Here is a 14,254-nt window from a genome sequence, read left to right on the forward strand (position 1 = left end):
AAGGAGATTGGATGGTAGGTGTTGCCATTTCGAGGCCGACGGGCATTTGCAGTTTTTAATGATTTAGGGCAAGGAGTGCTGGAGGACCTGGTCCATCGATCATTCACTGCGCTCTCCTGTCAGGAGCCTGGGAGCTCTGGTCACTGGTCCATTCACTTGGAACCATCTGTGCCTGAATCCGTGCCTGAGACCAAACTCCCGAACTTCAGACACGCTCCGATCAGTAAGCTCCCATGCTCTAACTCGTCCTCCTCAAATCTTCGAGTCCGGTGGTACCCATAAGCGCACGCCCATGCATGCCTCTAACGAGTATGTGTTTGGGCGACATGTCCAAATTAAACATTTCAGGTCCTTGCTGTTTAGTCGCGGAATCCCGAGGCTGTTAATAAGTTGAATTGGATCTGATTAGGTGCCTTTCTAGCTCGTGGTTCAATTTACATATACTTTACATACAGCAAGCTCGCGCAGTGCAAAGGACCGCGATGACCAGGGTAGGGTTGCCTATCGTTACCTAGTAAACTGCTACACTGTATAACCTTGTGCTAATGTTTCAACAAACGAAGTTGTATTGCTAGCTTCCGGTTGGAGAGAAATGAGCCTCTAGCACTAATCTGCATTCTATCTGGCATCAAACCACCCCAGCTGCTGCATGATCAACTCTCGAAACAAGACAAGATCGGGGTCTATCTGCGCATCCTCTGATGCTGAAAGGCCTGGGCAAGTAGGAAAAGCAGGCAAACTTGGGGCCACCTACGTAATCTAGTTCGGGCCAGTAAAGGACGCAAGGTTGGCTAAACGACAATCACTTAATAGAAGCTTTACATACTAGGTAATCAAAAATCCCCAGACAGGCTAGGAACAATGTCTAACTCTCCCGAAGGAAAGCAGGAGAAGCCAGACCCGTACCCGGGGACAGTAGTCTACGCAGAATATATAGACCTAGTATCTGTCAATTCATGGTATAAAAGCCCAGGATGAGTCAACATGATCTTGAAGAGCTTAACACCTTTCCAGTATTAATAGCAGACTTTGCAGTCTGAGACTGCTGCTTTCGGTTGTCTGAAGCCAACAACTTGTATACCGACGACCCACATGTACCATCTGTCGTTAGGGATACGATGGACTACATAACATTCTTCGGCTTTGGGTGGCCGCATGCACGGCGGGGACTAGAAACAAAACCAACCCTGCTGTGCTGGCTTGGTGACCGAAACGCAATCGCACAAGCGCACGCAGGACGCAAACCATATGCAGTTACTCTTTAACCATAGCAATCTACCTCAAGCAACATCCATCAAAGCCTCCTAGCCCCCGGCTGCAGCACAGCCATCCGTCCATACCTCTCCGCCGTCCAAGCCCGCATCCTCTTCCCATACACAATCATCGGGACGATAGTCAGCGTCATCGCTGTTGCAATGCAAGCCACCGCAATGAACATGTTGATCAGGCCCGACGCCTCGATCCACGGCGTCAGGGCGAAGACGAAAACCGTCGCAAGGCCGTTGCGGACGAACGCGACGCCGACCAGCGCATCGCCGATTATCTAGGACTTGATCAGCGTGTACACGACAGTGGCTTTACAATACGGGCTGGCGTACCTCTTGGTAGCAGTCAGCGAGGTACGTAAGGGCACAGGCGCCGATGCAGAACATGGCGAAGCCGAATATGCCGCTGCCAAGGGCGAGGGACCACCACGGCCAGCCCTATAGACAGTAGCAGTTAGCGATCCATGGCCATCCTGCATCTTCAAGGCGTAATCTCACTCTAGCCAGCCCAATACCGAACACAAGCAGGCCTACCGGCGTTGCGAGAATAGCAGGTAGGCCCACATGCAATCTTGTCTCGGGCTCGAACAGCCCATTGTTTCGTTTGGCCCGCCATAGAACATACCAGTCGTTCACTGGGCCGCTGAGAACACCGCCTATCACACCACCGATGAACGGGGGTAAGTTGAACAGTCCGATCTGAGAAGAATTGTAGATGTAGGGTGGAAGCGCGAGGTAAGACGACTGGGTGGTTGCAATGATCGAAAACCAGGAGAGGAAGCAGCCCCAGACGAACGCCGTGAAGGTAACGGCGGGAAAGGAGACAAGGACCACCAGCGGGCGCTTGATGTTTTCGAAGATCGAGTTGTCTGTCTTCGTTATCAGCGCCAGGCGTTCCCTATATGACTTGCGCCTGTACGGGACCGCGCTCTCCTCGACGTTGGTCTGTATATTGGTGTCTGGCTTGGCCACAGCATGCTCATGAGGCTCGCCGACGAATGTAGGAATGTACTTGGTCTCCTCGAACGCGAAGACAAACAGCAGCGTATTGACGGCAAGCAGAATAGACGTCCACCACCAGATCCATCTCCAGCCCTGCGTAGTAGCACAGTACCCCGCCGCAACGGGGGCAAGATACGCGCCCATTTCTAGGGGTACCTTTAAATAAGGGCTCCAGGCGCTTTAAAACTATTATAAATATATATTTTTACTATTTTAATTTTATTTTTAACCTTTTTTTTCCCCTTTTACTACTCCCCGTAGTATAATAACTAAAACTAAAGTGTGTACCCTTAACTAGCTTACAGGCCTTAATTTAACTAACTTTACCTAGTTATAAGATTTTTTATCCCTTTTTAACTTTTATATTATAAAAAAATAAAAGAAAAAAGGGCCTTAATAAGCTTATTTTCCCCCTTTTATTATTAAAAATAATAACGTGTTAACTTTTTAACCTAGCCTGGTTATAAAGGCCCTTTATAATTAACTTAATAAGCAGGAATATTAAGCATGTATTAAATATAAAGTTTTTATAGGTTTTATAACTATTATTAATAGCTTTATAACTAGGTAAAAAACTTAAAATTAAAAAGCCTTTACTTATAATATTTATAATAAGTTTATATACTTTATTTTTTTAAAGGGCTACGCTAATACTAATAATATTAATTATATTTTTTTATAAGTATATAGTTAGCCTATTATTATAATAATTTTTAGTAAGATTATTACCTAGAGGAAAATAAATTTAACCCTTAAAAACTTAAGGGCTTAACCTACCCCTCCTGGAGTAAGTTTTTCCGCCCTAATTAATATTATTTTAGGCAAGGTGCCCTTATTAAGTACCTTAATAACTTAATTAGCATGTAATAGCTTTATTATAGCCTTAACTATGTAAGATAATTATAAAGTGCTAATTACTTTTTTTAATAATAAGCTAATAATATATTTTAAGGTGTATGCTATTTAGCAAGCCCTTATTAAATATATACTAGGACTAATTATAACCATGGTTATTTTTAAAATTAATACTACCTACACGGGCTAGGTTATTATTTTTAATAACCTTTTTATTAAAGATTTTTTAGTGGCTAAAAAAATAGTTAGTATAATTTATTATACCCTAAACACTATTAATATATATATTTTTTAAAAGTAATATAACTACGCGGTGCAGGAAGTGCCTAGTATTATTTTAGTATATAATAATAGTAAAATAAATACTACCAAGCTAATCTAGGATAAAGTTATGGCCTAAATAAAATTAAAGCTAGTTAGGCTTACTTTTTTAAAATACAGGCCTAATTTTAATACCAGGCGTACTACCTAGGTAGTATTTTTTTTAAAATAGCCTAAAACTTTTATACTATTTAATTAAAATAAGCGCTGCTAGCTTATTAAAAAATATTAACTAGTTTTTTAATATAACCCTAGCTACTAAAAATACTACCACCTGGCGTGCTATAATTATATAATATATTATATATAATATAGTATAATAGTTATAAACTACCTAGGTTTTATTAACCTAAATTATAAAAACCCTATATATTATATAAACTACCTAGGCCCCTAGCTAGCTAGTTATAATAATTATTTAGTAGCCTCCAGGCGTAAGAATAAAACCTTAGTTTGCTTATTTAAAAAAAAACTTAATAATATATGCTATTATAGCGCCTGCTAGTACTAAAATATATATACCTAGGTTAATACTAACGCCTAGCTTTAAGTAAAAACTAAAAAATTTTTATTTTAAAAAAACCCTTAAAAGCACGCCGCGAAGAAGCTAAAGGTAAATAAATAAGGCTTTATAATAATTATTAATTATTACACCCCGCGGTTTAACATTTTTATTAATAATTAAAACCTTAAGTAGCTTTTTATTAAATTAATTTAACTTATTTTAGCTAATACAGGCACACCTTCCTTGCCCTAGGTAATAAAGGTTAATATTAAAACCCTTTTTAAGCTTTAATATTAAAGCACTAAAAAAGGTACCACGGCAACTATTACTATAATAACACCTAATAATAATAGGATCTTACTATTTACTAGGTAAATATAAATAAATTTATACTTAGTTATATTATAATCTTATAACTAGCTTATAAGTAAGGCTATAATATTACTTATATTTAAAAGCCCTAAATTACTATAAATATAAAAACCTAAAACTATTTAATATATAAGTATTACACGCTAGTAAATACCTAAAATAATTATAAGAACTAGCTAAAAAAGCGCCCTAAAGTACTTACCTATATTTATAAAAGGGGAGTATTATATACTAAATAATACTACCTAGTATAAAGCTAGGATATACTATAGCTTATAATAAATAATATTAAGGTTTTAAATATATATTAAAAATTAACTACTTATAAAATAATTAACTACCTGGTTACCTTAATCCCTATCCTAAACTATGTAATTAGCGGGGATTTTAATACTACCTATAATATCTTTAAGCCTGAAGTAAATAACCTACACCACGGTAGCAAGATTATTAAGTAAGTTAATAAAAATAATATTAATTATATTAATAAACTAGGTATAGCTATATATAAAACCAGCTATATTTTTAACTTAATTTTTTTAAATATTTTTTTTACTTACATGCTAGTAATGCCCAAGCTATATAATAACTTTAATTACTAAATTTTAGTTATTATAGTACCAGGGCGTGAAAAAAAAATACTAAAATAATATTATTATAGTATACTAAACCATAAGTTAAAATACCTTATTAAATTTATTAAAAATAAAATAATATTCCTGCCCTAACTTAAAAAGCTTAAAAATATAAAAATACTAGATTAATATACTAAGTTTTTTAATAATATTATTATAAAAATTATATAGGCTATAGGTAGACACCCTAACCCAGGAAGCTATAGTACTTCCTAGTAATTAAATAAGTACGTGAAAAACCACCGCGCCTGGGTGGTAAATCTTACCTTAAAGTAAAAAAAATAATTTTTAGCTATAGTCCGCAAGACCAAGCATGCGTACTAAATTAAAATAATTAATAATATTAAAAATAACTAAAAGCTATATTAAATAATAGCCTAATATAAATTAAAGCCTAGGCTTAAAGCTCCCCCGCTACTAGCTAATAATAAGATAATTAAAAACACGCGGGAAAAGGCTAATATTTTATAAAAGGTAGTGCTAGAGTAATTTAGCGTAAATAATAACTTAAATTTTAATTTCTTAGTATTAAAATACTAGCAAGGGAATAAGCACCTATACTAGCTAAAAAAAATTTTATTAAAAAAAGTTAAAAAAAATATTATTAGCATAAGTAGTACCTTTTTTAAAGCAAACTAGGTAATTATTTATATTTTAAAGGCTTGCTAAAAGTATATTAAGCAAGCTATTTATAGGTTATATAACTAATACTTATAACTAAAATACTTTCCCTTATTATAAAAGCTCGCGGAGGTAATAATACTTTTAAAAGGTAATAAAAAAAATAAATTTTTATTTTAATCCTGGCGCCCTATAGTGCTACTTTTAGTATTAAAAAAGGGATTTAAATAAATTATAGCTTATTATGTTACCTTTACTATACTAGTATAAGGTATACTAAGCCTATAATAATATAGTACTTTACCTAAATACTTAATTATAAATTTAGTGGCCTTTTTTACTTATAATATTAAAATAGCATTTTTATAAAATTAAAAGGTTATTATAATTATTATAAATATCCTGGGCGCTTTTAATACTGTTTTATTATAATACTTATTTTAATAAATAATAAAATAAGGCTAGCCCCGCGCGCTTCTAGCCTTAATTATAAGCTTTTTTAATAAATAAAATATAAAAGTATGCTTAAAATCTGCTATAATAATAATATATTTAGTATATTATAACACGCTGCAGGGCTTACCCCTATCCTTAGTGCTATTTTTATTATATATTATTAAATTACTACTAGTAAACCTAATTTTACGCTTTAATTATATAAATAATTTTTACTTTAGTTATGTAAGTAACTTCCTTTATACTAATTATAAATACTTAATAAAAAATATTTATAGCATGCTAGCTTAGGGAAAGTAAAATAAGGTGGCCTTTATACTTAAAAAGCTAAAAATACTATATATTACTTAAAAAAGGCACGGTAAATCTCCCTTGTTAATAGTTAATAACTAGCTAATAATTACTTTAGTTACCACGGCGCTAGGCTAGAAATAGCCTGTATTATATTAGCTAGGTATTTTTTTTAATAAGTAGCTTTTTTAATATTAATATATTATTAAGTAGGTAGCTAAAGCCCGCGTAGTAGCTTAATATATTTATAATTTAATATATATAATATATAGCCTGCCTGCAAACTTTTTTTATAAGGTAATTATTATTTATATTATTTTTAATTTTTTTATAGCATAAAGGCGTGGTATAAAGGTAAAACTAAGCTTAAAAAGCATGCATAAAATTTAAAAGTTAGTACCTAACTAGGCTAGTATATTAAAGTAATTAAAAAAATCCTAGTATTAGCTACTCGCGGTATACTTTTAGTTTTTTAAATAATACTTATAATAACTTTTTTTAAAAATGCTAGGCTTTTTTTTATAATAGTAATACTAAAAAAAGTATAATTATATTTTACCCTAAGGCTAAGGCTAGTTAATAGCTAAAACCTATTAGTAAAATATATAATATTACTAAAAATCTTGTAAGGCCAGGGCGCTAGCTTATAGTAAAAACCTAAAATAAAAATATAAATAATAAGGGCTTTTTTTTTAAAAATACCTAAGCTAGTTTTAGCGCACCCTTACTACTCCTAAAAATATTTAAAAAATCCCACCGGGGGCAAGGCTAAGAAACAGGCTATAAAAAAGTTTAGGTAGTAATACCAAGTGCTACCCTTGGCAAAAATAATAATTTTTAATAATAGCTTAAAATAAATATATTAAAAAGTACACCGCGTAGGCTATAGCTATATAATTTATTATAAATAGCGCCTTTAGGCACAGGGACTATTAATAATTAATACTTAATTTTATATTTATAATACTAAAGCTATTAATATACTTTAAAAACTAAAAGCTATAATTAAAAAGCTCCCGGGAGTACCTTATTACTAGCTTTATATTAATAATATTTTAATAATTTAATGCACGCGCGAACAGCCCTTACTATTTTTAAACTAGGTTTTTTAAATATTATACTAGCTTATAAACTAGTATATAATCTGCCTATAATAATCCCCTAGTTATATAAATATTAAAAAAAATAAGCTAGCTAACAAGCTAGCTAATAAAGCAGCCTTTATAAAAGCATAACCCTTAAATATTAATTTCCTAAAGGCATAACCTATAGCAAGTAAAGTACATAGCCTATATAAGTAAATATACCACGCCACCCAAGCTAAATAATAAAAAAGTGCCTTTATAAAACTATTTACCTAGTATAAGTAATAACTTATTATAAAGTTAAAGCTATACTAGGTTAAACCGCGGCCTAAGCTTGCGCTAAAGTACCTAATTTTATATTATTAGCTAGTACTAAAATTATTATATAATAACTTTAAATAGTACTATAAATATTTTTAGCATAAAAATATAAAGGTTACTTGCTTTTATAGGAGAAGCAAGAGCCCTAAATACCTAGTTTTTTATTATTACTTTTAATAATACTTTTAATAATAATCCTAGCGCCCTATAGCACCATTAATAATTAAGGCTAAGGCTATAAAATACCTCCGCGGACTAAAGCCTAAGAACTTTATGTTTTTATTAAAAATTATAAACTTTTACAAGTTTATTTACCCCTGCTAGGGCTTCCCGCGCCCTAGCATTATAAAAACTATTTAACTTAGTACTAAATATTCCTATTGTAGTGGGGTTGCACCCCAACATCAATTCCTGTAGTACTTATAGCCTTGCTACCGGCCTCCTGTACCTAGTCCATCATTCACCCCAATATATACGTTCTCTTTCCTACTGTTGTTCCCACCTGTCCTACGTACCGTCCAGTCCTAGGTTTCCGCCACCGTTTGGCTCCTTCAGCTCCCATGCTCTAGTACTGCCCCTCCACACTATCCTTTCCTATTTTACTATGTTTCTTTTTTTTCTTGTTTTAAATATCTTTTTTTAGCGTAACTAGCTTTAGCCCACGCGTTTTTTTTATAAATAAGGCTAGCTCCTGCATCTTATAGCGTTTAAATTACCAAGCGTGTAATAAATAACACCTGCCAGTGGCCACATGTTAAAATAATAAGTAAAAAACAGGCGCCTAGCCTATAAGCTTTAATAAAAGTTACCCTTTAAAATAAAAAGCCTCCTATACATAAACTATTTAAATAAATTACTTACCTAGTGGCGGCACGCCCCCATACCCCAAGGGAGGTCTAGAACAATAGGCGTACGCCTAGTAATCCCCAGGGCGTTAAATATCACTACTACTACTACAAGTGCCTCGCTCACGGCTCCAGCTAAGCCATTTACCGCATTGATAGCCAGCAGCTCAGCGGTCGTGTTCATCTTCGCCTGCCATATTGCCGTCGCGAGTTGGATGGCTGAGCTGAGGATGTAGATGCTGCGGCGACCGTATTTGATTGCGAAGGGGATGATTAGGATGCATCCGACTGCGAGACCCGCTAGGTTTGCGGCGAAGGAGTTGTTTAGATTGGACCAGCTGATTCCGAGCTCGGCGTTTAGGTCCACCCAGATTACGGTCCCGATGTCGAGGAGGACGAATGTCGCCAGGGTGTAGAAGCTGGCGAGGGCGAAGTTGAGGGCTTTTCGCCATTGAGGCCAGTTCTGGGGATTATGACATTAGTGTCTAGGGCCTCGGGAGCATTGATTGAGCAAGTTCTGCGTACCAACGGATCATTTGGGTCCTCCGTTGGGGTGGGCTTGAGCACGACAACTGCTTCCTGGCCTTGGTGTACTGCTCCATCAGTTCTTTGCACTGGAACATTCGACTGCCACTGATACTCACAGTCTTCAATTGTCACAGTTCCTGGAGGCTCAATATAGAGAGCCTGATCCTCCATTTTAACTTGCAACAAACAACCCTTGAAACCTTTCGCTGTTAGGGACTGGACAAGGGATATATAAGCCCATCACAGCTGATGCAAGGGATATCGTACTAAGGTTATCTTCTCCAATCCCCGGCTTGTTCTTATCGCAGCGGGCTATCAGGGCTAGGGTACTCCAACGACCATCTCAACTGGAGACGGCTCTGCTGTCCAATCAAGCGCCATTGAGAGCCGGAGGGTTGATAGCAAATGTCAATTCCCCGCATCCCATCGACACTTCCAACTCGCCAGAACCACGTGCTGGTAAACCATCGTCCTAATACGGGAGGAGATATGCGAGCCATAGCTGTCCAACGCCTCCAGCGATGTCAACATTCACGGGCCAGGTTGTGCCAATCAGGCAATGGTGACAACATAAGCCCGCCACTCATTGTCCGTATCTGAGTCGGAGAAGGGTGATTTGTTAGAGCTCTGTATCTTGGGCAGTTATGATTGTCCCAACAATAGCGTCTGCGGGAGCGATGATTAGCATCACGATGATCTGGGGTTCTCCATGCTCTTTATCAATCATTGCTTTAGCTGCCGCTAGCTTAATGTTTAAAGGCCGCGTGCAAATAAGTGTATAAGCTTCGTGGGATAGCTTGACCCTTGGCGCTGTGGTAGTAGTAGTAGTAGTAATATTTAACGCCCCGGGGATTGCTAGGCGTACGCTTATTATTTTAAACCTTTTTTAGGGTATAAGGGCGTGCTGCTACTAGGTAAGTAATTTATTTAAATAATTTATATATAAAAAGGCTTTTTATTTTAAAAAGTAACTTTTATTAAAGCTTATAGGCTAGGCGCCTATTTTTTATATATTATTTTTATATATAATTATTAATAAGTATTATTTATTATATATTTAAGGTTTTAGTTATAAAGGGTTATAGAAACCTATTTTATTATAAAAAAATATATTAACTAAAGCTAGTTATATTAAAAAAAGTGTTTAAAATAAAAAAAAATATATAATAAAATAAAAAAAAATTATTTAATATTAAGCTTAAAAATTTTAATAATACTAGGGCGCGGGGTGCCTTAATAAGGGTAAATAAATTTATAAAAGTTTATAATTTTAAATAATAATATAAAGCCCTTAGGCTTTAATTTATAAAAATATTTTAAGGCCTTAGCCTTAATTATTAATAATATTATAAAATATTAAGGCTATTATAAAAAGCGCTATTTAAAGTAATAATAAAAAATTAAATATTTAAAGCTTTTACTTATTTTATAAAAGTAAGTAAGCCTAGTATTTTTATATTAAAAATATTTATAATATTATTTAAAGTTATTATATAAAAACTTAAGCATAAGTTAGTAATATAAAATTAATTATTTTAATACTAGTTTTAATAATAGCTTAATTTAATAAGACTTTAATTTTATAATAAGTTATTACTTATATTATATAAATAACTTTATAAAAATACTTTTTTATTATTTAGCCTAGGTAATATAATATATTTATTTATAAAAGCTATATACTTTATTTATTATAAGCTATGCCTTTAAAAAGTTAGGCTTTAAAAATTAGGCCTTTATAAAAGCTATTTTATTAATAAGCTTATTAACTAGCTTATTACCTTTAATATTTATATAGCCAGGGGATTATTTTAAGTAAATTATATATTAATTTATAAGTTAGTATAATACTTAAAAAGCCTAATTAAAAAATAGCAAGGGCTACCTGTCAGGGCCAATATTTTTTTATTTAATGTTACCAGAGCTAATCCACCATTAGTCTAGAGTTAGCGCCTTAAGTAACCTAAGCTTTGGCCTTAGGCTGTTAAGGCTTGGTATATTTTATTATTATATTAAATTATATAACTTAACTAGGTTATTAATATTTAAAATTTTAATTATTAATTAAGTAAGGCTAGGGTAGGCCCTAAGTATAAGTTAAAGTAAAAATTTATATATAAAATATTTAAACTTATATTTATTTTTTAATTAAAAATAACTTAAGTATAACTTAAAAATTTATAAAAATAGCCTTAAAGCTAGTCTTTTTTTAAATTTTTAAGTAACTTTTTTAATATTATTTAATAAGGTTTAAAATACTTTATTTTTATTAATTAAATTTTTTTATTAATATTTTTATTATTAGTAAAAATTTTTAAAACTTATTAATTTTATAGTTAAAGTTACTTTTACCTACTACTTTTTAAACTTTTTTAATAATAATATTTTAAATTAAATTTTTAAAAAGTAAGTAAAGGTGGTCTGCAGGTATTTTAATTAAGGTTTTTAAAACCTAAACTTAAATAATTAAAAAAATATTTTTTTTTATTTATGCTTAAAAATTTTATTATTATTAAAAATAATTAAAAAAAAAACTTAACTTAAATAATTTAGTTTACTAGCTTAATAAAATATAAGGTAAAATATACCTTTTACCTTATTATTTTATATTACTATTAAAACCTATTAATTTAAAATTTATTATAATTAAAGCTATTTTAAAAGGGGAGTAGCCTAAAATTATAACTTTTAACTTATTTATTTTTTAACCTTAATATAATTAATATCACGTGTTAAAATTAAAATATTTTTTTAAAAAAAAATAAAAAAAAGTTACCCCTATAACCTAAAGCTAAAATAATATTAAATTATTAATTTTTATATTAATTTTTTTATTAATCCCCGTGCTAATTTTTTTATTAATATTTTTTATAAATTTTAAAAAAAAATTAATTTTAGCAATTTTTTTTAATTTTAGTTTAAAATTAAGCTTAAATAATTTAAGTTATTATTTTAAAATTACTTTACTTTTAAAACCTAGTGCTAGTAAAGCTGGCTTTAAAAAGTTTAAAAATTTTAAATATATAAAAAAAAGTACTAAAAGGTTATAAAAAATTATAAGCTTTATTATAAAAAAAACTTTTTAAAAGCTTAAAATTAAGTTTAAAAAGGTTAAAAGTTAAAAAAAAAATATAATAAAGCTTAAAATTTAATTTAAAAATTTAAAAAATTACTTTTATAACACCCCTAAAAGGTTTTAAATAAATAATAAAAAAATTATATTTATTATTTAAAATACTTTAAAAAATGCCTGTAATTATTAAAAAGGTTAAATTAAATTTTAAAATAATAAGTAAACCTAGGAAAATTTTAAAAAATTTATATATATATAAATTAACTTAGTAATAAACTAGGGCTATTATACTACCTAATATTTTTTAATTAAATAATAAAATATTTAAAATATTACTTTTTAAAAACTTTGCTTTATAAAATTAAGCCTGTACTTTAATAATTTAAGGTTTAAAATATAAATATTTATTAAAATTTATAATAAAAATATTTACTTATACTTAAAAAAGTTAAAAACCCCCTTAAAAACTATGCTTAAAGTAAATATAGTAATAATTTATATAAAATTTATTATTAAGTATAATAAGGCCTTAAAAACTAAAAAAAAAAGTCCGGAGCTAGTTCTAATTTTAAAAATAAAAAAAATAAAAATAACTTAAAATAAAACTAAAATAATAGTAAAGTAGCTTTTTTAAAAAAAAAAAAAAGGTAAAAAAAAGCAGTAACTTACTTTTTTTAAAAAAAAAAAGTATTATAAAAAAAAGGCCTTTATTTTAACTATAGTAAATTAAGCTACTTATTAAAGGCTTGTTTAAATAAAAAAAAAGCTAAAAAAAAACTAGTAAAAAATAAATAATAATCCCCTAGTTTTAAGTTATTAAAGTTATATAATTTAAAAAAAAAATTACTTTTTTTATTCTTGCAAATCTTAGGGTATAAAAAAATAAAATAAATTAATAATTTAAAGCACTATTTAATACTAAAACTAATATTAATTTTATTTTAATTTAATATTTATAAAAGCAAGAAATTAAAATAAATATTAATTATATAATATAGCTAGTTTAATATATTAATAACACCTTTACTTTTTATTATAGGTGTTTATAAGCCCGTACTTAGGTTTATAATTTAAAAAAAGTTATAAAAATATTTAATTTAATATATTATATTATTAATTTTATTTATAAAAATTATTAAGCAGTTTTAGGATATTTTTAAATAATTAAAGTAAATTTAAACCTTTACCTTATTATAATAAAATAAACTTAGTAAAACCATATACCTTTTATTAAAATTAAAATATTATAAAAGTTTATAAAAACTATATATAAGAAACTAGTATTTATAATATTTTATTAATTAAAAAAAATTAAAAAAAAAGTAAAGGTGGTTTTACTACCCTAGTATATTTATTAAAGTAAAGTTTTTTTTAAATAAAAAGCTACTTAACTTTTAATTACTAAAGTAAAACATAAAATTTTATTAAAAAAAGGTAAAAAACCTTTATAAGGTTTTATTTATAGCCTTTTTTAATATAAGTTATAAATATTAAAAAAGTATTTTAATAAAATACTTAAAAAAAATAAATTAAATTATTTTAAAGTAGCGCTAAAGCGCTAGTACTTTTTATTTAAAAATTTAATAAATTTTTATATTTTTATATTAACTATCACGATTTATATATATTAACTAATAAAAATTATTATTTATTACTATATATTAATAAGCTAATAAATTAGCTAGTAAATATAAAATATTTTATTAAGCTAGATTTATATAACATGTATTATAAAATATAAATTAAAAGGGGAAATAAATAAAAAATAATGTTTTAAACTTATTATAGTTACTATAAGTATATAATTATACCTTTTAGCTTAATAAATATACTAGCTATATTTTAATTTTATATAAATATAATTATAAGGAGGATTTTTAATAAGTTTTATATTATTTACCTTAATAATATTCTTATTTTTTTAAAAATAAAAAAGAAACATGTGTATTATATTTAAAAAGTTTTTAATTAATTAAAAAGGTATAATTTATATATAAAATTATTAAAATGCAGTTTTTATAAAAAAAAGGTAAAGTTTTTAAGCTTTATTATTAAATAAAAAGAAATATTTATTAATCC

The 14,254-nt window shown here is 29.3% G+C and overlaps 2 protein-coding genes across 2 annotated transcripts; both read right to left on the reverse strand.

Annotated features, from left to right (window-relative positions):
- Positions 1–1,294: 1,294 nt before the first annotated feature.
- Positions 1,295–2,411, reverse strand: DSM5745_06835 (uncharacterized protein; the record flags this gene model as incomplete). The annotated part of the gene is made up of 3 exons (XM_026748851.1): positions 1,295–1,543; positions 1,599–1,703; positions 1,764–2,411. 3 exons carry the CDS (start codon positions 2,409–2,411, stop codon positions 1,295–1,297), a joined length of 1,002 nt encoding a protein of 333 aa, XP_026603155.1.
- A 6,262-nt stretch (positions 2,412–8,673) lies between these two features.
- Positions 8,674–9,273, reverse strand: DSM5745_06836 (uncharacterized protein; the record flags this gene model as incomplete). Its single annotated transcript, XM_026748852.1, has 4 exons — positions 8,674–8,676; positions 8,723–9,037; positions 9,100–9,167; positions 9,219–9,273. The coding sequence occupies 4 exons, from the start codon at positions 9,271–9,273 to the stop codon at positions 8,674–8,676; spliced, it is 441 nt and encodes a 146-aa protein (XP_026603156.1).
- Positions 9,274–14,254: the final 4,981 nt, after the last annotated feature.

This window comes from Aspergillus mulundensis, assembly GCF_003369625.1.
Source record: "Aspergillus mulundensis strain DSM 5745 chromosome Unknown scaffold_6, whole genome shotgun sequence".
NCBI lineage: Eukaryota > Fungi > Ascomycota > Eurotiomycetes > Eurotiales > Aspergillaceae > Aspergillus > Aspergillus mulundensis.